At 39.5% G+C, this 25,168-nt stretch overlaps 1 protein-coding gene across 2 annotated transcripts in view; it reads right to left on the reverse strand.

Annotated features, from left to right (window-relative positions):
- Positions 1-509: 509 nt before the first annotated feature.
- Positions 510-25,168, reverse strand: part of pccb (propionyl-CoA carboxylase subunit beta) — a 91,045-nt gene continuing 66,386 nt past the window's right edge. For both annotated transcript variants that reach the window (XM_063046035.1, XM_063046034.1), the window contains exons 8-15: positions 23,655-23,775; positions 12,600-12,681; positions 9,057-9,180; positions 8,040-8,147; positions 6,370-6,470; positions 3,143-3,241; positions 2,175-2,274; positions 510-790 (exon numbers count right to left, since the gene is read on the reverse strand). In XM_063046035.1, coding sequence (XP_062902105.1) covers positions 669-790; positions 2,175-2,274; positions 3,143-3,241; positions 6,370-6,470; positions 8,040-8,147; positions 9,057-9,180; positions 12,600-12,681; positions 23,655-23,775 — 857 coding nt within the window. In that variant the 3' untranslated portion in view covers positions 510-668. The remainder of the gene's footprint in view (positions 791-2,174; positions 2,275-3,142; positions 3,242-6,369; positions 6,471-8,039; positions 8,148-9,056; positions 9,181-12,599; positions 12,682-23,654; positions 23,776-25,168) is intronic.

A 25,168-nucleotide genomic window follows, 5' to 3' on the forward strand; every position in this document is an offset into this window, starting at 1 on the left:
ATATTAGGAAGATACTGTATAGCAAATCAAATTAATATTCAGCCTATTTACAATTAAAACTATTGAACCTTAAAGCTACTGTGTATCTATTAGATGCCTATAGTACAGCAATTTGATTTTCCTTTACCAAGCTGAAAGTTTGCTGGTCATAAAAATATGACTGACAATTTAAATCTAAATTCCCATTGGTTTTAACCTACTACGAACATGTATTTAATTGTCAAAATTAATAATGATTTCCTAAACGTATCCTATATTTTCTAGTATCAAAAAGAAATCTGGGGTCAGAAGTCAGTAGTGGGGTTTTTCCACTTTTGACATCAAAATGTAATATATCAGGCATGAAATAAGTGCATGATCCAAAGCAATCCAGTTCTTGTCAAGTGGTTAAAGTTGAGGTTCAACTCATTTATTGCATTGTCATCTACTCATCTGATGATAGTGGACACTTTTTAGCCCAAACATTATGCTGCTTACTACTTTATCAATAAAGGCACAGAGAATAGGCGTCACAAGAACTATTTATTTTATTCATTCTAAAGTTATTACTAAAAAACTTAGTTCCTGCTGAACAAATTGTATTTTTTTTTAATCTATTAAAATAATTCAGTCCTTTTGAATGGAAAACTTCTCCATCCCATTGTCCTGTAACACTGAAGGTTTTTGCTTTACAATGGAATATTGCCATGCTTTTTCCAAGGGTTGGTCAGTTTCTTGTTTGATAGCATCTCTAGGTCTTGACAAATACGCTTTCGAGTGGTTGCTGGTTGAATTATATCATCAACAAAACCTGCAGAGAACATAAGCACATAGAGTCAATTGTCACTTAATTAATATCAAAACATGTTTTTCATGCAGTTGTCATTTTCTCCTTCCCAGTTCAGGAATATTAGAATCCAAAGATTACTAACTTTTTACAGTGAGGAAATCAAAGACACTTCCGAGAAGACAAATCCATGTTCCATCAGTGTCATTCCCTGTAACCTATTCTCCTCTCATGCCCATTAGCCTCTACCTCTCTTGACCTCCTTCCCCCACCTACACCATCCCCCCACAAACATATTAGTGGCAATTTACAATAGATAAAATCTACTGGTACATCATTGGGAAGCAGACGCACCCTGGGAAAATGTGCGTTCTGCACAGGAGCATCTAAGGTCAGAATTGAACGCGGGTTGCTGGAGCCATGTGGCAGCAAGCTAACTACTGCACCATTGCACTAGAATACAGGGAGAAATCTCCCCAAAAAGTATTCTTTTGAAATTTTACAGTGGCAATGTTTAAAGATTAATGTTATGCATTTTTCTTTTATCTTTTTAGAAGCGTTCAGATAACAGACCAAGTTCAGCCTCTTGCTTGAAAGGTCAGGCATGCTCTTCTCATTCTGCACAGTTAAGTTTTGCCGTAGGAAAGTGCATAACAGAATTCAATAACAATAACTTTCTTCCATTTACTGAGTCACATTACACCCTGAAAACAGAGTTCAGCTAATCACAAAAAGAGGAAGGTAGGATAGTAGACATTTGTCCTATGTCCTACTCTGGAGATAAGATTAATTACCCCCCCCCCCACCAAATCATGGTAAATCAAGCAGCACACTGTTCCTCTATTCTATTTGAGATCTTATGTTTTAAATAATTATATGCTATAAATCTTCAAATAATTTGCAAGATACTCCAGAGTCTTAAGGTATTGCTGATTTGAGCACCTGTTATGAAATAAATGCCTTCTCAGTTGCCAAACATATTTGCAAATCACCAAAAGCAACAATTTGTAAACTAGTGTAATGGAGGAGCTTTAAAACAAAATCAATTTACCCAGTCACTATTTAAGCAGATGAAGTTGAAAATATTCTAATTACAGTAAATCCACTTAAGAAGCCTATTGTAAAAAAAGATTTCAAGAATGAAACGAAAGGAAAAAGTCTCATTTTTTAAAGCTTCTGAGTTCAATTAACAGCAGAAATTCCAATAGATATTTATTTTACATCAGGGGTATGGGCTGTCTTTGGCCAGGACCAGTAAAATAACTTTTTAAAAATAGCTGTTGTTGGACTTAAATTTTACAAGTACGTGACCATACAAATTTAGTTAAATTGTAACGAAGAAAAAGTAAGCAGAAATTCTAGGTCAAATAAACTTAGAAAATTACTATACCCTCTCCAGGGTACTTGCCTCTAACAGCTGCAGGGAATGGATTTGCAAAAGTCTCCACATATTCTGCCTCTGCTTTCTCCTCATTTCCCTTTCCTTTGAAGATAATCTGCACAGCACCCTTTGAAAGAAAGATGTAAAAGATCAAAATTTCCAATAGTAATAGTAGGCATTAAGGAAATTAGATTCAACAATAGAATTTTGTACCATTGACATAATCAATCTTTTAACAGCCTCAAACTCAAATATTCAAGTCAATAACTAATTCCTTTCAGCTAATTATCCTCCCATAATGTACCAAGGAAATCTCTGATTTTGGGTAAGTCGCACAACAATTTATTCATTCCTGACACAAAAATAGTAGATTATGCTAACTATAGGAGCTCAAATCAACTCATTTTGTTCTGTTACTCATTTATAGACTATTTCCTAACCAATGCATGAAAGGTCACAGTGGGTACAATTGTCCCAGTGGGTATAGTGCAAGGTGCACAACTCACTACTAACTTTTACATTTTATTTGGACAATATTATAAAAATTAAAAGACAATAACTTCGAATCAGATTTGGACTATCAATTTAGCTGTTACATTTTGAAACGGTAACAGAGGGAAATGAGGAATGAAGCCTTTACTTCCCTCCATTCATTCTATTTTTTTTTGCAGGTAAGTTAATAATTGCTATTTAAGTTGCAATAGAACTACAACTGTCTATTGGAGCTTCTTTGGCCCTTCAAATTTTTCAAATGTTGATAATTTGTTCAGAAGGAAAGAAGAGGATATTCATCATTTTTAGTAAAAGTCTGAAAGGATGTTATTAACGTGTAATGTGTTTGTCCAAGCAGGAAATTTACATTTAATTGGATCAACTTTTACAAATTAGATCTCCAACTCTGCGACTGATTTTATTGTGACTAATTATCCAATGAATAGATCTGGACTATACCTATCTATAGCTTTAAAGCATGAATATGCAGTGATGTGACTTGCCTTTGCCCCCATTACTGCGACCTCAGCTGTTGGCCAAGCATAGTTCATGTCTCCTCTTAAGTGCTTGGAGCTCATCACATCATAAGCACCTCCATAAGCCTGTCAAGGAAAACACATCAAACATGCAGTGCACCATTCAAAAAAATAATGTGCAGTATACAGCAGTGCTAATTTATTATTACATTAATACTAACAGGAGATGACCAATAGGTAAAAGGTCATGGGGATCTTGGTGAATGTTGTTTATGGACTGGTATAATTTCCAATAGAAATGGGCAGACAGGTGATCAATATTTTTATTGTATTTCTTTAAATGTTTCTCTCTTCTCTCTGGTATTGATGTTTAAGATGCAAATTACAAAATAGAAATTCACAAAATCTACCTCACATACATACATATGTCCAGCTTAAATGGGACATAATCCACATATATCCAATTTTTGGAAAGAATGAGTATTCAGCAAAATGCAGCATTTGATTGATGCATGAAGTTCTTTAGCTAGAGGGATAAAGTTTGTTCCCACTGCAGAACAGTCCATTTACTTGGAACAGCCTAGTCACTTGCATCTCTGTATTGAGAAACACCAGTAACATCAAGTTAGTCAGGTGGTAGTCTGTACAGAATATGTTGAAGGCTGTATGGAAAGAGATATTGGATTGTGGTTTCTGAAGGAAATTGCCAAAGTTTATGGAATGCCTCTTCTCCAGGATTTGAACCAAGCTCTTAAAGTGTTACTTGGTGGTGGGAATGGCCCACCCATCAGATCTACTGTACACTGCTCAAGAGCCAGCCATTCATTTTATTTCCACAGAAGGAGCTCTGTAAAACAGTGTAGTGGTCAATGTTATATTTCCTTTTAAACAACTACTTTATGCAAAATTCTGGTTTACAAGCTTCAATAGAGTGGTGGAGAAAGGAGAATCAGAAGCTACAACAATTTGGGCTGGAGTAACTCAGTGGGGCAAGCAGCATCAGTATAAGGAAGTAAAACCCTGTTCGTCATGCAAAAAATAATTTCATCTGCCCAAGACTTATTTTTTCCAGTCCACAAGTAAATGTTGTAGACTGACATTTCAAGGTGAAGATCACAAACTGAGGGATGCATTTAAACCGTCTTACGCAAAAGCACTGTTCAGAGTAAATAAGATGACAGGTTAAGGCTATCCCACTATCGGTCTAGAGCTTATTTAGTCACAAGTATTAAGTTAGACAACCTCTTCCCCTCCATTCTCACCCTGAATACCGGCGTGCCTCAAGAAGAGCTGAGCCCTCTTCTGTACTACCTTTTCACCTATGACTGTGTTCCTGTACACGGTTCTAACTCCATAATCAAGTTTGCAGACGACACCACAGTGGTTGGCCTGATCAGAGGGGATGACAAGACGGCCTACAGGAATGAGGTCCAACACCTGGCCGTGTGGTGTGCTGATAACAACCTGGCCCTTAACACCCAGAAGACCAAGGAGATTATTGTGGACTTCAGGCACGCTAGGAGCCAAACACATGTCCCCATCTACATCAACGGAGCTGTAGTGCAGCGTGTATCAAGCTTCAAATACCTTGGTGTCCACATTTCCGATGATCTCACCTGGTCCCTGAACTCCTCCATCCTGATCAAAAAGGCACAATAGCGCCTTTATTTCCTGTGGAGCATCAAGAAAGCTCACCTCTGTCCCAGGATACTGATGGACTTTTACCGCCGTACCATTGAGAGCATACTCACCAATTGCATCTCAGTGTGGTATGGCAATTGTCCCGTATCAGACTGCAAAGCACTCCAGCGGGTGCTGAAAACTGCCCAGCGGATTATCGGCACCCAATTGCCCACCATTAAGAATATCCTCCATAAACGCCGCCTGGGCAGGGCGAAAAGCATTATCAAGGATGCATCTCACCCTAACCACGGACTTTTTACTCTCCTCCCATCCGGTAGGCGCTACAGGAGCTTCCGCTCCCGCACCAGCAGGCACAGGAGGAGCTTCTTCCCTGAGGCTGTGACCCTGCTGAACCTCACATCACAGCGCTAAGCAGTATTGCACCCATATTGGACTGTCTCAGTACTTTTATATTTGTATGCTGTAGTACTTACTTTTTAAATCGCAGTTATTTTATAAATAATACTATTCTTTTGCTCTTCTGGTCAGACGCTAATTTCATTTCATTGGCTTTGTATCTGTACTCCGCACAATGACAATAAAGTTGAATCTAATCTAATCTAATCTAAGTATTATCAATCTGGGGGATTTAGCAAAGAAAATAAATGCTGGTTTACTTTCAAGTCTGTATGCAAATTGGACAGACATGGAATGGCAGATGTTGCACATGTTAAATAGAGTTCTAAATGTACCAATGAATTTATTTTTTGAATACACTATTACATAATTGCAACAGTAAAAGTATTCTTTTGGGGGAAAAAGGTTGCATTTCGATTAGCTGAGTCAAGTTTTAACACTAAACCCAAAATTTAGAGAAAAATATTCATGTTATGGTTGGGACATTTCCAATGTTGTGGCCAGTCCACATAATTGTAGTAGCATTCACTATGTACCCAGCAGCACAGAAATTCTTTGGCCAAAGCATTTCTGTTCAGTATCTTATATTACTACATAAATTTAAAGAATTAGCTTTCCAGCACTCCCAAATCAAAGTTTTTCAGATGTTGTTGTTGAGTAGCTCACCAAGCTGGCTTGTTAGCTTGCAGATGTTTCGTTACCCAGCTAGGCAACATTAGTGCAACTTCAGATGAAATGTTGGTGATCTACATTGTTCGTCTTTTAAGCGTTGTGTGTGTGTGTGTGTGTGTGTGTGTGTGTGTACACACGTACATGTGCCATTTTTATTGGTTGCCGATTATATAATCTGCGATTGGTTCAATAAAATCCGATTAGGTGATAATTGTTGTCCAGCCTGTGTTAGTCAACTGTTATGTAGGATTAACATCATCCTCATTGATTGACGCGTGTAATCAGGTGTGAAATAGCTCTTGGCTCTGAACTATGACTTGACGCTGAAGTGGGATGTAAACTGGGTTTATTTCAACGTGCTTGTTGATAGAATTCTGTGTGGAGGACAAAGCCTCTAAGAATTCTCGGACTTGTCATTGATGAGCTTGGCCTAAGAAAGTGACACTGGTCCAGGTTGAAAAACATCTTTCTTAGATGGTTTTGAAGTAGACCGTGTAGAACTCAAACTAATCAGGCAGATTTACTGCAGACTTCCACCTTACCTTTCGAGTGATTACTGTAATTTTGGGAACTGTTGCCTCAGCAAAGGCATAAAGCAACTTGGCACCATGTCTGATTATTCCACCATATTCCTGACTGGTTCCTGCATGTAAACAATTGTTATAAATAAAATACTTACAGTAGACATTCCAATATACTAGATTTTGGTATAAGATTTTGAGAATGGACAGTACTTGCTGTTTTCTATGGGCTTTGCATGGGAGCATATGATTAAAGATGCATTTTGACATAGTGTCCTTTACAGGTTATGCAATGTTTCTGTTCCTGAGAACTGCCTGGAAGTCGGTTTTCCTAAAGGTTTTCTAGTAATCCTTATCCATGCATTTGCCATAATTGTGTTTCATTATGCTATCACTATCTATAATTAAGCTAACGGAATAGACTGTAGCAAATGAAACATCATGAGCCTGAAATAATGCTTTATAAGTGTACGAAAGGATTTGTATAAAATTGTATTTCCACAAGCCCCTAGAACTGACTTATCACCTTCCCGAAATGATGGTGAATGATTTTTAAAATCTTATAAAATTTGAAGAATAAAGTGCAAGTTAAAATACTTCAATTCAAGATAAAATAATTGACAGTAAATGGAAAATGGGATTAAGGTACAGAGAACACAAATTACATTTAATTTTAGGAACAGTTTGACTTGAGCCACAATATCTTAGCCTGTTTTTACTTTCAGGTAGAGTTAATAATAAGTGGTTAAGTATTGCATCTTGAAGCAATCCAAGAGCTTTAATACCAAATCATTTCTCAAAGAACTGGTATCTCAGCTTCTAGAGAACAGAGCTTAACTGAGATATAGGGAAATTTACATCAAACTCCTGAATTGCATGTTAAAAACATGCAGACATCCTGTTATACCCCAAATTACTTTAAAAATAAGCCGTACTTATTTTTCACTATAAAATCCAGATCAATACTTTATGTAAAGGACTTTCTGAGGTTACCCAAGAATTACTAATGTTCTTTATTCTAATTCTGATGCTGATGTGCAGGCCGGGCATTTCCACTTTAATAGGAGGAAGCGATATGGTAGAAGGGGCTTTATTTTGTAGACTGTTCAGCACAAATGCAAAAGGATTGACATCACAAGAGTGACAGTACTGCCATCATAATATAAGCCCTTAGATTCAGTTTAAAAATTGCTTGTGGCCAAGTTTCGAATTAAGTGAACTCTTGTACCAGTTGGCAACAGCTGCTATGCAATCTGAAGAGAAAAGTGCTTTTTCCTTTAAAAAGGAAATAAGCTTTGGACAATTGCTGTATACAATTTGAAAGCAGTGCATCGAAGTGCAGTAACAGCAGACAGGAACTGCACTACAACATTACACTGTGTCCAAATTATCCAACAGGCTGATAAATAAAATGAGTTACCAATAGAGAATTGTTTCTAAATATATTAAAACAAAGAAATGATGAGCTGGAACTTTAAGTTAGATCATTAAAATCTGGGCCACTGTGTTCATCAAGTGCAGAAATAATGCTGTGAATCAACCTAACAAGTATGTAAATCCACAAATTAGACAAGACATAGTGTAGCACAAATATGCATTTGTAGAACACAGTGGAAGTTTGATCAATTTGAGCAATCGTTGAACACGAAAATGAAACATTCTAATGGCTTACGTTATTTTTTAGTTTTTACCTGGCAAGAATCCAGGCACATCCACAAATGTAATGATAGGGATGTTAAATGCATCACAGAATCTGACAAACCGAGCTCCTTTAACGGATGCATTAATGTCCAGACAACCTAAAAAAATAAAATTATGATATAGGCTATATAGGATATAATTCTCGTTATTGATATTCTCTCCTTCACTTGAAATTGAATCCACAACAGGAATAAAGTTGACTAAAGGGCAACAGAAAGCAAATCACTAGATAGCATGAAACTTAGAATTTGAAGTCTAGTAAAGGTACGAGGTACAGAAACAGACACCAAACTTAAAGATTCTTTGGAAGTGCAAGTTATTACTTAAAAATCAAAATGCCTGTTCAGAAGATTTTCAGTATTTTCCACTCCTGGGATGAAAGAGTTGTTAAAAGTGATATTATCAATACAAGATTCTCAGATCAATTAACCAGGTAGATACGGAGAGGGTGATTTCTCTCATGGAATCTAGAATTAGGGAGTATAGCCTTAGAAACAATTAAGACAGTGTTTCATAATAAATTATACAAAAAAAGTTATGACTTAATTCCTAAAAATTTGATGTTCCCATTTATTTGATTGGGCACTTCAGTGTAGGTTCCCTAAACTGAGAGCTGGAAAACCATGGTGTGTCAATGAAATTCAAGAGAAGTCCACTGGAACCATAGGAAGACAGCCACAATAGCAGAAGACATATGTTGTTCCTTGAGCTACATGGAATTTCAATGAAAAGTACAGAGATGGCAGAAATGGGGGTGAGACTGGGATGCAGAACTGAAGTGACAAAACAAAGTTCAGAGTCACCCTAGTGGACTGAATAGAGACTTTGCAAAATAATTACTCCAGTTGCATTTAGTTTCTCAAATGACGAGCCCATGCAACCGCACAAATTGGAAGAGACAAATTGCCAGTTCACAGCAATGAGTATTTGAGTTCCTGTGCAATATGGGAAGAGATGATGGTGTGCTAATAGCATTAAGCTATGTATTCTCTACATCACATACTCACCTGAAGCCACTTTAGGCTGATTACCCACAATTCCTACTGTGCTTCCATTCATTCTGGCAAATCCAATAATAATATTCTTTGCATAATTAGGCATGAGCTCAAAAAATTCTCTTTCATCCACAATCTAAAACAGAATTTCAAAAAGAGCTTATTAAACTGTGGTTTATATTAAAGTTAATTCAATACTAGTTTGCTTGTCGTAAAATACTTTCACAACTTCAAACTATGATCAAACAAAGCTGTGTATTGAACAGTATGGTCCTCATAGGAATTATATTAAACCACTTTGGATACTGTTGGAGAGATGAAGTAACAGAGTTTTAAGTCACAGCAATCAGGTCACTGGCACGGAGTCTGGTCCTGTGACTCAGAAGGGAAGGTGGGCGGGGGGGCGGGGGTAAGAGAAGTGGCGAGCCATGGTGATGGGGATTCATTAGTTAGGGTAACAGCAAGTTAGTTTTGTGGTTGAGAACAAGATTCTCAGATGATATGTTGCCTTCCGGGTGCCAGGGTCCAGGACATCCTGGATCAAGTCTTCAGTCTTCTTAAGTGGAAAGGTTAACAGCCAGAGGTCGTGGTCCATTTAGGTACCAATGACATGGATAGGACAAGCGATAAGGTTCTGCATAGGGAGTTAGGTGCCAAGTTAAAGGAGAGGACCACCAGGGCTTTGATCTCAGGTTTGCTACCCATGTCATGTGCTTAGAGAGGCCAGAAATATGAAAATAATACACTTTAACATGTGGCTAAGGAATTGCTGTAGAAAAAAGGGCATAAGATTTTTGGATCATTGGGTTCTCTTCCAGGGAAGGTGGGACCTGTACAGAAGAGTGGTTTTTGCCTGAATTGGAGGGGTCCAATATCCTAGCGGGAAGGTTTGCTAGTGCTACTGGTGGGGGTGTTAAACTAGAGTTGCAGGGGGATGGGAACCAGTGTGCCTGAACAAATAGTGGAGAGGTTGCAGAGACAAATGTTGTTAAGACCTCAGACAAAGTCAGAAATCAAAAGGTTGAGCATGGTGCGACTAATGTTCTGAGCTGCCTATGTTTCAATGCAAGAAGTATTGCAGGAAAGGCAGATGAACTCAGGGCATGGATCAACACCTGGAATTATGATATGAGTGAGACTTGGTTGCAGGGTGGGTAAATCAATTATTCTGGGGTTCTATTATTTTAGATGTGACAGAGTGAGAGGAAGGGGTGGTGTTACTAGTCAAGGAAATTGTCACAGTAACTCTTAGTCTGGACAGATGTCTAGGGAGGCTAATGAGTGGAACTGAGTAATAAGAAATGTATGACCATGTTAATGAAGCTATACTATAGACCACCTAACAGTTTGCGGGATTTAGAAGAACAAATTTGTAGAGCGATCGCAGACCGTTGCAAGAAACAAGACTATTATAGTAGGTAATTTTAACTTTCCATATATTAGCTGGAATTCTCAACCTGTAAAAGGACTAGATGGGATAGAGTTTGTCAAATGCTTTCAGGTAAGTTTACTTAATCAGTACGTAGAAGTTCCAAGAAGAGTGTGTGCGATACTTTATCTCCTATTAGGGAATGAGATAGGAATTGTGTAGGGGAATATGTTGCATCTAGTGATCATAATGCCATCAGTTTCAAAGTAAGTATGCAAAAAGATAGGTTTTGTCCGCAGGTTGAGATTCTAAATTGGAGAAAAGCTAATTTTGATGGCATCAGAAAGGGTCTGGGAAGTGTGGATTAGGACCCACGGTTTTCTGGCAAAGGCATACTTGGTAAGTGGGAGGCCTTCAAAAGTGAAATTTAGAGAGTACATAGCTTGTGTGTGCCTGTCAGAATAAAAGGTAAAGATAATAGGTTTATGGAGCCTTGGTTTTCAAGAGATAATTGAGGCCCTGGTAAAGAATAAAAAAGGAGGTGCATAGCAGGTAAGAACAAAAGAGTGAGGCAAAGCAGCAGTGAGGTCATGGACTCAAGAGGAGGAGGTGTTAGCTATCTTGAGGCAAATTAGAGTGGATAAATCCCCAAGGCCTGACAAGGTGTTTCCTCAGACCCTGTGGGAGGCAAGTGCAGAAATTGCAGGGAACGTTGTTCCACCATTTAAGAAAGGTTCTAAAAATATTACACCGGGTAGAAAGGTAGAAATTATAGGCCGGTGACCCTGACATAAGTAGTGGGAAAGTTACTGGAAGGTATTCTAATGAGTATTTGGATACGACAGGGATTGACTAGGGATAGTCAGCATGGCTTTGTGTGGTGTAGGTCATGATTAACCAATGCTCTGGGCGCAGGTCGATGGGATCAGACAGTTTAAATGGTTCAGCAAGGACTAGATGGGCCAAAAGGCCTGTTTCTGTGCTCTACTTTTCTATGACTGTAAACCTGCTAGACAATCTTATACAAGTGATTATAGGGAAATTAGATTATTAGGGTCTGGCTAAACTTCCATTTTATGTCCAATGTTCTTCCAGGATTCAGGAAGGAAACCCACTATGATAAACATGAACTAACAAATCCGGCAAATAGTGACTACTAGCTCCATATGTTTAAATTTTTTTTTAAAATTGATAAATCATTATATTTATCTGTTCTTCAAGAATTGTAAGCACAAAACTAGGGGACAAATACACAAACAAAATTAAAGAATAAATCTGATCCTACAAGGCCTCATACATTTAGTGCTGAATACTGAACCTCAGGATATCTTATTTGAGAGGAGCATACAGTAGTTTCATAAGAATGAGATAACAGAGGTAGTAACTGATCTTGTGCTTCTCTTGGTTCTTGAAACAAGATATCTAATCAAGTGTCTTTTCCAGCTCTGTCTGAGAACCCTGCAAATGTTTAAATTTCACTTTAAACATTTTTTTTAAATGTGGTAGAGTCTGCTTCTACCACATTTTGGGTTGTGGAATCCAGATAATATGCTGCATGACTTTGTTCTCCCCCCCCACCCCCGGTTAATTTAAACGTGCCTCTTACATTGACCTCATGGAGTTTTAGTTTTATATTCCAATCTGTTGTATTAAAGAGTGAGGTTCCTTTTAGAAGTGCATTTATATATCAGCTTCAATCGCTAAATTAACCCTAGGTTAACCAAATACAGTTTGCCCTTAAAAATGTGCTAAGTTTAATGTTTTCCCAGTCCAATGATGTTCCATAATAATTCTCTAAAATGTTGGTTGAATTCGTGCATGCTGAACTCACGGATAAGGAGGGCCGACTGTACTTAAATTACTTTACATCCTTCTCCATGTTAATCAAGGTTTTTGTTTCAAGTCTGTGCGGGATAATTGAACTCTGAAATTACAGCGTTGTTGATGGTACCATAGGTGACAATTTTAAGTTAGAACTAGACCACTAAGGTTAAGCTAGAAAGCATCCCATTCTTTAAGAGGATGGAATAACCAAACACAAGTATGCTGAGGCTGGATCAATGTGATGACAAGGTAGAGACTGGGCTTTCTCATCTATTGTGATGTAAAGGAAGTATGGCCACATGCTGTTTTGCAAGTGTGAATACTGTATCCAGCAATACGAAGTTAAACCTAAAAACACTCACCGCATGGACAATATCCAACATATCATATGCCTTTGTGGATTCAAGGGGAACCAATGTATCCAAGCTTGGTACCAACCTGTCACTTTATAAACAGAAAGAGCAAAAGTTTAAAAAAAAGATTTGTCAACCAATTATTTACAGCATATATGGTGGTAAATTTGGACTTCAATCATCAATGACAGTTGTGGATAAGCATGTAAAGTTTTGCACAAGGTTTTGATTGTGGGCTACTAATGGAACATAAGAACACAAGAGAAAACCTGCAGATACTGAAAGTCTAAACAACACATACAAAGTGCTGGAGGAACTTAGCACAGACAACATCTACGGAAAAGCGTGAATAGTTGATGTTTCGGGATGAAACCCTTCATCAGGACTGGCGAAAAAAATGAGAAGTCAGAGTAAGAAGGTGGGGAGGGGGAAAGAGGAGGGAGGGGTGAAGTAAAGAGCTAAGAAGTCGATTGGTGAAAGAAATAAAGGGCTGGAAAAGGGGAAATTTGATAGGAGGAGAGAAGGCCATGGCCCAAAGGGGGAAGAGCACCAGAGGGAGATGATGAGCAGGTAAGAAGTTAAGGTGAGAGGGGAAAATGGTGAAGTGGGGGAGGGGGCATTACCAGAAGTTCGAGAAATCCATGTTCATACCACCAGGTTGGAGGCTAACCAGACGGAATTCAAGGTGGTGCTCCCCCAACCTGAGTGTGGCCTCACTGCGGCAGTAGAGGAGGCCATGGACTGACATGTCAGAATGGGAAGTAGAATTAAAATGGGTGGCCACCAGGAGATCCTGCTTTTTCTGGTGGATGGAGCTCCGTGAGGTGGTCTCTCAATCTAGGTCAGGTATCACTGACATACAGGAGGCCACACCAGAAGCACCGGACACAGTATAAGACCCCAACAGACTCACAGGTGAAGTATTGCCTCACCTGGAAGGACTGTTTGAGGCCCTGAATGGTAGTAAGGAAGGTGGTATAGAGGCAGGTGTGACACTTGTTCCACTTGCAAGGATAGAACACTACAGCTCAGTAAGGACCTTTGGTGTTACGTTGACATTATAACCTCCTCCAAGATCAATCTAACCTTTCCCTCCTCCGTAACCCTCCATTTTTCTGATATCTGTGTGCTGATCTCAGATTTTCTTAAATGTCCCTAACATATCGGCCTCTACCATCATCCCTTGCAGGCCATTCCATGCACTCACCACTGTGTAAAAATAACTTACCTCTAACAGTGCCCTTATAATTTCCTCCAATTACATTAAAATTATGCCCCTCGTATTAACTATTTCCACCCTTGGAAAAAGTCTGGCTATCCACTCAATCTACACCTCTCATCTTGTGCACCTCTATCAAGTTACCTCTCACCTTCCTTTGTTCCCAACAGGAAAGCCCTAGCTCACTCAAACTATCATAAAACAAGCTTTCTTATACAGATGGACCCTGATAAATCTGCTCTGCTTTCACATCCTTCCTGGAGTGAGGCGACCAGAATCGAGCACAATATTCCAAGTGTGGTCTAACCAGGGCTTTATAGAGCTGCAACATTATCTCACAATTTAGCCATTCTATTAATCTTTATACTATATAAAACTCAATATAGCTTTGACAAGAAGAAAGCCCATCTACCTAGACTGGCACATTAAGAGAATTGTCCACAAACCCAAGATCTCTGTTTCTAAGACATTTCTAAGACTCTTTTCTTCATTCTTTAAAACATGTTTTTCACACATCATCATCCACACAAGAACATCTTTATAGCTTTCAGATAAGTTTCTGAATGTTCTCACTGTTGTTCATCCAACTTCCTATGTTTGTACTGAAATAATATATTGAAGATACTAGAAATCTGAAATAAAGCAAAAGATGCCAGAAGCATTCAGCAACTGACTGTGGAAAGAGAAATCGACGGAAAATGCTGCTTGATGTGACTTTCTCCAACCCATTTTTTTTCCCATTTCCTATTTGCATTAACAGCAAACCTGGAAACAAATGGTATCTATACCCAAACTAAAAGTGCGCCCAACGTTTTATTTTTGAAAGTGCAGAACTGCTCATCATACCAGAAACTACTTGCCATAGAAACACATACAAAATGCAGGAGGAAGTCAGCATGTCAGGCAGCATCTATGGAAATGAATAAACAGCTAATGTTTCATGCCAAGACCCTTCTTCAGGACTGGAAAGGAAGAGGAGGAAAGATGCCAGAGTAAAAAAGGTGGGGGGGGGAGGGGGGAAAGAGGGAAGGGGAAGGAGGATAGCTACAAGGAGATAGGTGAAGCCAGTTGAGTAGGAATGGTAAAGAGCTGGAGAGGAAGGAATCTGATAGGAGAGTGGACCAGACGATAGGAGAAAGGGACGGAGGAGGGTACCCAAGGGGAGGTGATAGGCAAATAGGAAGAGGCAAGACTAAGGTATAGAAGAAGTGGGGAGGGGGAGGAATTTTTTTTTAAAACCACAAGGTGAAATTGATATTCATGCCATCAGGTTGGAGGATCCTAGATGGTATACAAGATGTTGCACAAGAGGAGGCCATGGACTGACATGTCAGAACTGGAATGGGAACCGGAATTCAAATGCTTGGCCATCAGGATGTTCCACTTTTGATGGATGGAGCATAGGTGGTCAACGAAGTGGTCCCTAATTTACGACGGATCTCACCAATGTAGAAGAGACTCCATCAGGAGCATTGGACACAATAGACAATCCCAGCAGATTCACAGGTATACTGTTGCCTCACCTAGAAGAATAGTTTATGGCCCTGAATGGAGGTGAGGGCAGGTGTAGCACTTTGGCTACTTGCAAGGATAAGTGCCGGGGGGACAAATGGACAAGGGAACTATGGGGGAACCGATCCCTGTGGTGGGGGAGAAGCAAGACATGTTTGATGCTAGGATCCCTTTGGAGATGACAGAAGTTGCAGAGAACGATGATTTGGATGTAGAGGCTAATAGAGTGGTAGATAAGGGCCAGGACTAGCTACAAAGTTCAATTTCACACTGCACTGCATTATCAAAATTATTCTGCCACACTGTTTTTAAAAATAACTTCCTTCTGAACATTGATGAGCTTTATCTATAAATTGAGTACTTCAAATAAAATTGTATTAGATTGGTTAAACTTAACACATTCATGGTTGCTGTCCTCAACAGATCCATGCATTCCTACAGTTTCATGAATTTATATTTAACAATGGAAACCCAATATATCTGCTTCAACAATTCTGCTCTGTTCAAAATCAAAAGCATATTTTTGAGTCTTTAAAAATGGTCAAGGAGACGACAACATAATGATAGTCTTTTCCAATTCATTCTACATTAGTTCAATAAAACAAATACTCTATGACTCTGAAACAATTAATTTCACCTCCAAAATCATTAAATTCAGCCATAAAGGGAAAAATAAGTCCAAATATCTTACAGGATGTAAGGACATACTGCAACATAGGCAGCATACATGAGCAACAATTACTTGAAATACCAACTAAACAGGTACTCTCCTTTTAAGATTTAAGAGCTTCAGATTACTTCTAGACAATATCAATTTCTAATATACGTAAAACAATTAAAAGAGAGCAGATATCAAATCTAATTCCAACTTCTTAGTCAATCACAAGGCCATCACCTTGTAATTTACAGTGCTGTAAATCGTTTTCAGTAGTATAATTCTTATAATAGTTAACACCTTGCAGAAAATATAGAGCACACTTGGGTTTAGTGTTCTGTAGTTGACACTTTGAATGCAAAATTTCAGATCCAAGAGACACATGAAATTGTGTGGGTTCAGGAGTTTGTCCAAAGTTTATTTATTTGCCAAATAAAAATGTGACTGGTATTGCATAAAGCTAAATTACAGCTAAAATAACTGAATAATGCGTTTATAAACTTACAATTTTAGAAAAAATATTCATTTTTGAAATAAATAAAAATGGGTTCTTTGCAAAAATTTGAGATCTGGTGCATAATTCAATACAGCCACTAGATGACAGTCTTTCATTTGTAACTGGAGAGGAAAGAAAGCACCATTCCATCAATTGGAGAAATCTCCCTGCAGCCACGTGAGGGCAGAGTTGGACATTTAAAGAGGTAGCAGTAAACTCAACATAGAAGCAGCTCTTCAGATGGAGATGAAACGTTCCTTAATCTTCCAGGCACACAGTTTCATTTTTGTACAATGGAAGATACTGTAATTCCACTGTCAGCCATGATATTTCTATTCAGACTATTTAGTAAGAGAAATATATCTAAATACCAGCATTCTTTTGCACAATGTGCCAACAAACAGTAACTGACTCCTCAAGTTGTATCTGCTATCAGTTGTATCCTGGCTAACCATTACCCAGAACAATATTATCTAGCATTTTTCCCATTTCTCTTATTTAAAAAAAAATCTGATTCTTTTAAATAGCCTGTTGTAAAGATCCAGCCACTGCTTAAGTCTATACTTGCCCACAACAGAGTTGCATATAATGGCCTCTGCAGGCAGCTTAGAATCAGAATTAGGTTTACTATCACCGGGATGTGTCAAGAAATTTGTTAACTTAGCAGCAGCAGTTCAATGCAATACATAATATAGAAGATTAAAGTATATGCATATTGAATAGATTAAAAATTGTGCAAAATCAGAAATAATATGCATTAAAAAAGTGAGGTAGTATTTACGGGTTCAATGTCCCACTTAGGAATTGGATGGCAGAGGGGAAGAAGCTTTTCCTAAATCGCAGTATGTGTATCTTCGGGCTTCTGTACCTCCTACCTGATGGCAACAATGAGAAAAGGGCATGCCTTGGGTGCTGGGGGTCCTTAATGATGGATGCTGCCTTTCTCAGACACTACTCCTTGAAGATGTCCTGGGTACTTTGTAGACTTGTACCAAAGATAGAGCAGACTAAATTTACGACCCTCCGCAGCTTCTTTCACTCCTATGCAGTCGTGCCCCCCACCCCAGCATACCAGAGTGATGCAGCCTGTCAGAATGCTCTCCACAGTATAGCTATAGATGTTTTTGAGTGTTTTTGTTGACATACTAAATCTCTTCAAACTCCTAATGAAGTATAGTCGCTATCTTACCTTCTTTATAGCTGCATTGCTATGTTGAGACCAGGTTAGGTCCTCAGAGATCTTGACATCTAGGAACATGAAACTGCTCACTCTTCTCACTTCTGACCCCTCTATGAGGATTGGTATCTGCTCCTTTGTTTTACCCTTCCTGAAGTCCACAATCAGTTCTTTCGTCTTACTGACGTTGAGTGCCAGGTTGTTGCTGCGGCACCATTCCACTAGTTAGTTTATCTCACTCCTGTACACCCTCTTGTTGCCATCTGAGATTCTACCAACAATGGTTGTATCATCAACAACTTTACAGATGGTATCTGAGCTATACCTAGCCACAGTCAAGGGTACAGAGAGAGTAGAGCAGTGGGCTAAGCACATGCCCAAGATGCACCAGAGTTGATTGTTAGTGAGGAGGAGATATTATCACCAATTCGCACAGATTGTGGTCTTCTGGTTAGGAAGCTGAGGATCCAATTGTACAGAGGTCCAGGTTCTCTAACTTATCAATCAGGATTGTGGGAATGATGGTATTAAATGCTGAGCCATAGTCAATGAACAGCATCCTGACATAGGTGTTTGTATTGTCCAGGTAGTCTTAGGCCATGTGAAGAGCCATTGAGATTGTGTCTGCCGTTGACCTATTGCGGTAATAGACAAATGGCAGTGGGTCCAGGTTCTTGTTGAGGCAAGAATTCAGTCTGGTCATGACCAACCTCTCAAAGCATTTCATCACTGTAGATGTGAGTGCTACTGGGCGAAAGTCATTAGGGCAGCTCACATTATTCTTCTTAGGCACTGGTATAATTGTTGCCCTTTTGAAGCAAGTTGGAACTTTGGCCCGTCGCAGTGAGAGGCTGAAAATGTCCTTGAATACTCCTGCCAGCTGGTTGGCACAAGTTTTCAGAGCCTTACCAGGTACTCCGTCGGGGCCTCCCTCCTTGCGAGGGTTCACTCTCTTTAAAGATAACTTAACATTGGCCCCCGAGACAGAGATCACAGGGTCACCGAGTGCAGCAGGGATCTTCACAGCTGTAGTTATATTCTCCCTTTCAAAGTGGGCATGGAAAGCTTTGAGTTCATCTGGTAGTGAAGTATTGCTGGCATTCATGCTATTGGGTTTCACTTTGTAGTAAGTAATGTCTTGCAAACCCTGCAAGAGTTGTCGTACATCCGATATTGCCTCCAACCTTGTTCGAAATTGTCTCTTCGCCCTTGAAATAACCCTCCGCAAGTCATACCTGGTTTTCTAGTACAGACCTGGGTCGCCAGCCTTGAAATGCCACAGATCTAGCCTTCAGCAGATGATGTACCTCTTGGTTCATCTACGGCTTTTGGTTTGGGAATGTACAGCAAGTCTTTGTAGGCACACACTCGTCCAAACAGGTTTTAATGAAGTTGGTAATAACTGCAGCATACTCATCCAGATTCGAAGACGAATCCCTGAATACGGTCCAGACCACCGATTCAAAGCAGTCCCATATGCTCCTCTGCTTCCCTTGTCCATACCTTCTTGGTCCTCACTACTTGTACTGCAGTCTTCAGTCTCTGTCTATACTCAGGGAGTGGAAGCACAAACAGGTGATCAGACTTCCTGAAGTGAGGACGTGGAATCACACGGGCATTCTTGATGGTGGTATAGCAACGGTCCAGTGTGTTTCCTCTGGTATTGCAAGTGATCTGTTGATGGTAATTGTTTAGTGATTTTACTCAGATTGGCCTGGTTAAAATGCCCCAAAAATAATGGTGAAGGCATTAGAGTGCACTGTTTCGTGCGTGTTGATCCCATTGCTCAGATCATCTAAAGCAGGGGTGTCAAACTACCGGCCCGCGGGATGACTTGGGGGAAAAAAAGTACATTCATGACCATTTATTATGTATCTGTACGGCAGCCGCTCTCTCTCCCCCTCGCCACTCTCTCTCTCCCACCACTGTCTGGGCCGCCTGCTGCACCGGCAGCTTGTTGTGTGCACTTAGAAAAGAATAGGCGGCAATTAACCACCCGCTGTGCATAAGCACCCACCACCCTGTACTGAAGACCACTAGGGCCCCACTTACGTCGTCAGACACAGTATAAACACACAGAATACTCAGGTAAGTAACACCTGTAGCAAGGCTGAGACTGTTTGCTGCTGTGGTTCAAAATGCTTTCCAAGAAACAAAAAGTTGACATCGAAGGTCGAATATTTAACGTTAATTGGAAAGATTGTTTTTTCTTCTGTGAGGTCAACGGCAAACCTATGTGTCTGATATGCTCGCAACAAGTGGCTCTAGCAAAAGAGTACAGTATCAAACAACCCTATGAGATGTCACACGGAAAAAAATATGACAAGTACGTAGGACGACTCAGAACGCAAAAGGTAAACAAGCTTGAAGCAGCTCTGAAAAAACAGCAATCAGTGTTCACCAAAAGTCGAGAGACTTATGATGGAGCGGTCAAGGCCAGCTATATTATTGCCAACAAAATAGCTGCTGCATCGAAGCCATACTCAGAGGGGGAATTCATCAAAGCATGCATGCTGGCGGCGGCTGAGCTGATGTGCTCTGAGAAGAGACAGGCTTTTGGTAATATCAGCTTGTCAAGAAATACTGTGGCAGAGAGAATCGGGGACCTTGCAGGAGATTTGAACGGTCAACTAAAAGACAAAGTGAAGTCATTTATTGCCTTCTCTATTGCAATTGATGAGAGCACCGACGTGACTGATGTAGCTCAACTGGGAATATTTATTCGTGGTGCTGATGCATCTTTGACCATCACCGAGGAGTTTGTGGAGATGGCGCCAATGACAAACACCACAATGGCGAATGACGTTTTCTCCAGCCTCGTTGAGGCCTTGGACAGACTGGGGGTTGACTGGAGTCACGCTGTCAGCGTGGCAACAGATGGCGTACTGTCCATGGTCGGGAAAAAGGCAGATGTTGTTATGAAACTCAGAGAGAAAGTTCAGAGAATCCTGAGCAGGAATTCTGGAATTTTCATTGTATTATACACCAGGAGGCATTATGTAGCAGGAGCCTGAAAATGGACAACGTCATGGATGTAGTAATCAAAACGATTAATTTTATTAGAGCCAAGGAACTCAACCATCGGCAATTTGACACTCTTTTGTCCGAAAATAATATTGGACACAGCCTACCCTACCACACTGAAGTCCGCTGGTTGAGCAGAGGGGTTGTGTTCAAATGTTTTTTTCAATTACGTGCGGAAATTGGACTATTCATGAACGAGAAAGGGAAGCCAGTGGCAGAGTTGGATGATCCAGACTGGCTTCATGATCTTGCATTTTTGGTGGATATAACAGAGCACTTAAATGTGCTTAATATTAACATGCAAGGCCGCAACAAACTTGTTACGGAATACTACGACAGCATCCGTGCCTTTCAAATTAAATTAAGCCTGTGGGAGATGCAACTGTCCCGGAGCAACCCAGCTCATTCCCCCTCTTTGCAGTCTGTGCGTGTCGCTCATGGGAGTAATGACAGCATGGACAGGTACAAGGACAAAATATCACAGCTGAAAAGTGAGTTTCAGAATCGTTTCCAAGTCTTCACTCAGTTCGAGAAGGAATTCTCACTATTTTGCTCGCCGTTTGCCGTCCAAGCAGGATCAGATGTGCCGGAGGAACTCCAAATGGCACTAATTGAAATTCAGTGTAACTCGGCTTTGAAATATAAATTTGAGGCTGTGGGTCTGGACTCATTCTATCAATACGTGGGACCGATGTACCCCAAGATGACAGACTTTGCCTCAAAGATCCTTTGCATGTTTGGGACAACATATCTCTGTGAGCAGGCTTTCTCCATAATGAATATTAACAAATCCAAACTGCGCTCACAGCTGACACACAGACATCTAAACGGCATTATGAAAATCACAACTGCCCAGAAACTGGTCCCAGATGTTGACAGGCTGGTTAAAGCCGAGAGATGTCAGGTGCCTGGAAGCAGCAAGTGAAAAATGAGTGACACTGTTCGATGCACTGCGACATTTAAGCAAAATGCATTATGAAATACTGAGTGTCATAATATTGTGATTCATTCATTTTCTGACTTCTATTATTGTAAATGTCACTTCAATAAAAATTAGAGACTAACTGTGTTCATTGTCTAAGTTTGATTGCTGGAAGCGGGCTAATAAAAATTCGGTGCAGTTGTGTAGCTTACATTTACAATTTGTTTGGTTAGGTCTACATTTGTGTCTGCTAATGTTTAATTTCAAATGGTTTATTAATGGAAAGGGTGTGGCTCCCAAAACAATCTTAGCCAAAATAGCATCGTTTTTTCTCTCTCTCATCACAACTTTCTTGCAGCCTATGGCTGTAAGTTAATACTAATCATAAAAATAATGCTTGCTAGGCAATCTTCTTCATAAGAAAAGAAATTCGTAAAGTGAAACACTCTGTGGTTATAGCAGAGACTGAGACACGAGAGCAGGTTGAAAAACTGAAGGCAATGAAAGCTGTGGGAGCACACGCGCGTGCACAACTGATCCGGCCCACATGAAATCGCATTTTGCCCAATCTGGCCCATGACCTAAAATGAGTTTGATATGCCTGATCTAAAGCCTGATTGACATTGGCCTGAGGTGGAATGTATACCGCTACCAAAATGATCACGGAAATTTCCCATGGTAGGTAAAATGAGCTGCGAGATATTTCAGGTCTGGCAAGCAGAATTGGGACAGCACTGATATATTTGTGCACCGAGGAGTTGATCATGAGGCATACTCCCCCACCTCTGCTTTTGAGAGACTCTATAGATCTATCCTGATGGTGTATAGATGATAACTTGACAACTATTTTAAATACTTTCATAAAGTTCATTTTGTCTACTTGGTCTATCATGTAATTTATTTATGGACAAAGTGAAATACAGTGATAAGCTAGGCACCTGAGTGCTGCTCTTATTCAATTCTCACTGCACGCACCATCTCAAACATCTTCCAACACTGCCAAATATTAACATAGTGGAAGATCACCCCATAATATTGCTTATTGGGAAAATACTATGCATATAAAATAGCTCAACTATATTTAACTACTTTAATGCTAAGGCCAATTATATATACTTTATTTCATACAAAAGAATGGCACAAGAAATAGCTCCAAGATCCATTTTTGCGAAGCAGATCAACAGCACTGAGGAAGTACAGATTGCTGATCTTGCGATCAGAATGATGCATTGTCAAGAGTTATACAACAAGTAAGCAAGCCCTTTGTTCCAACTTGTCATACAACCACAGTGCCTATCTGCGCTAGCCCTTATAGCCAGTACTTTGCCCATATTTCTTTTTTCGATCCATGTATTTGTCCAAATGTCTTTTAAAAGCAGTAACTGCACCTGCCTCCACCATTTACCCTGGCTGTTCCTTCCATATACCCACCAAGTACTGCTCACAATACTTCAAAGTGTGGTCTAACCAATACCTTATAAAGGTTCAGCATTACATCCTTGCTTTTATATTCTAGTTCTCTTGAAATGAATGCTAACATTGCATTTGCCTTCCTCACTATCAACTCAATCTGAAAGTCAACCTTTAGGGAATCCTGCACAAGGACTCCCAAGTCCCTCTGCACCTCAGATTTTTCAATTTTCTCACTGTTTTAAAAATTGTCTATGCCTTTGTTCCTTCTTGCAAAGTACATGACCATACATTTCCCTACACTACATTTCATCTGGAACTTCTTTGCCTATTCTCCCAATCTGTCAAGTCCTTCTGCAGACTCCCTGCTTCCTCAACACTACCAGCCTCTCCACCTGTCTTCGTATTGTACTCGAACTTGGCCACAAAGCCATCAATTCCATGATCCAAATCATTAAAATATCAGATGAAAAGTGGTCCCAACACTGACCCCTGCGGAACACCACTAGTCGCCAGCAGCCAACCAGAAAAGGCCCCCTTCAATCCCACTCATTGCCTCCTGCTAGTCACCCAATTCATGCTAGCAGTACCTTGCCTGTAAAGTCACATCTAAAGAGTAGAATCGAGTGCAAAGCGGAGTTCTACTTACCATGGATCTTGACATTCTCTTACTGGAGCTGGATCTTTGTTATTCAGTGGTATATAATTAAAAAACTCTCTTAAATTCAATAAGGCATCAATATCATTTTCAAAAGCCCTGTGTGCAACACCTGCAGTATGAACAACACAGCATTACTAAAATATACTGCTTAAAATTGGTCAAAGATGTATAATACTTTAAATGATATTTCAAAACCGGTTATTATTGCATCAAGTTAATACACAGTTACTGAAGTTTTACTGTTACAATATTTTTTAATCTAACCAATTACAACAAAGCAGTAAAGGTGGATACTGCATGAATTCTAATGTACAGGTTTAAATCACCATCTCATGTTGAGAGGCTGTTTGACATTCTGTCACAGAAAATTCCCATGATCAGCATGTCAAAATGTTTCATCAGTTCAATTTGTCAATGCATCTTCTAGATCAGTTCAAATGTAACCCTGAGTTTATACAAAAGAATACTTTTGCTTTTATAGCTGACATAATAAACCACAACATATAAATAGTTTCTGGGTTTGAAGGCGGACTGCCTCAAGAAGCAGTGATGAAGCATCAAAGATTGGAAAAGGCACTTTCAATTTCACAGTATTTATTAGTGAATAATGGTGACATTTTGATTATATTTTCTATTTAAATATCAGCACTTTTTAAACTTTTTAATCGAAAAACTGATCAGAGATAGTTTACAATTCATGAACTAAAATTTGCCATTCTATGTCACTATTGGCAATTACAAGTGGGGTGGTGCATCCAAACTGGGTTTAACATCTGTGAAGTTATTCATATTTTATTTTGCACATTTTTTCCTTTCTATATTAAAGCCAGCCCCTAAGTAAATTATTAAACAACTCTCGTTTAAAACCTCCTCTATCTCATTGATTTGGAATAATGATGACCAATTCAAAGTCCAAATTATATCTGTAGTAATAACACTGAATGTCAACATATATGCACAATATAGACAAGAAATCAGAACTTGCTGATTAACCTAAGGCAGTGATGCTTCATCCACAGTTGAATGTTTGAACCTCTGTGGCAGCAAGAGCATGATCGTGCAGCTCAAGGACATTAGAACAGGAGCTGGTTATTTGGGCCTTCAAACCTGCTCATCATTCAATAGGATTACAGATGATCTGCTCTATGCCTCAACTTTTCTTCAATGATAGTTTCCCATCACCCTCAAACGCCCACTCTTTCAAAAATGTATCTACTTCCTCTTTAAATATCTCAAATGATCTAGCCTTCATAATCTCTGGCACAGAGGATTAGAGAGATTTGTAACCCCTTAAGAACAAATCCCTGCACACCTCAATTTTAGACTACACTATCTTAATTTTGCATTTATGTCCTCTCACTCAAGATTCTCCCACTCATGGAATAATCAACATCTACTCTGCCATTTCCTGTCAGAATCTTGCATGTTTCAATTAGATAATCCTTTATCCTTTAAATCTCCATTATTTTCAGTTTAGTTTCTTTACCTATTCATAATAGGAT

The sequence above is a fragment of the Mobula hypostoma genome, chromosome 4 (genome assembly GCF_963921235.1).
Source record: "Mobula hypostoma chromosome 4, sMobHyp1.1, whole genome shotgun sequence".
In the NCBI taxonomy this organism is placed as follows: Eukaryota; Metazoa; Chordata; class Chondrichthyes; order Myliobatiformes; family Myliobatidae; genus Mobula; species Mobula hypostoma.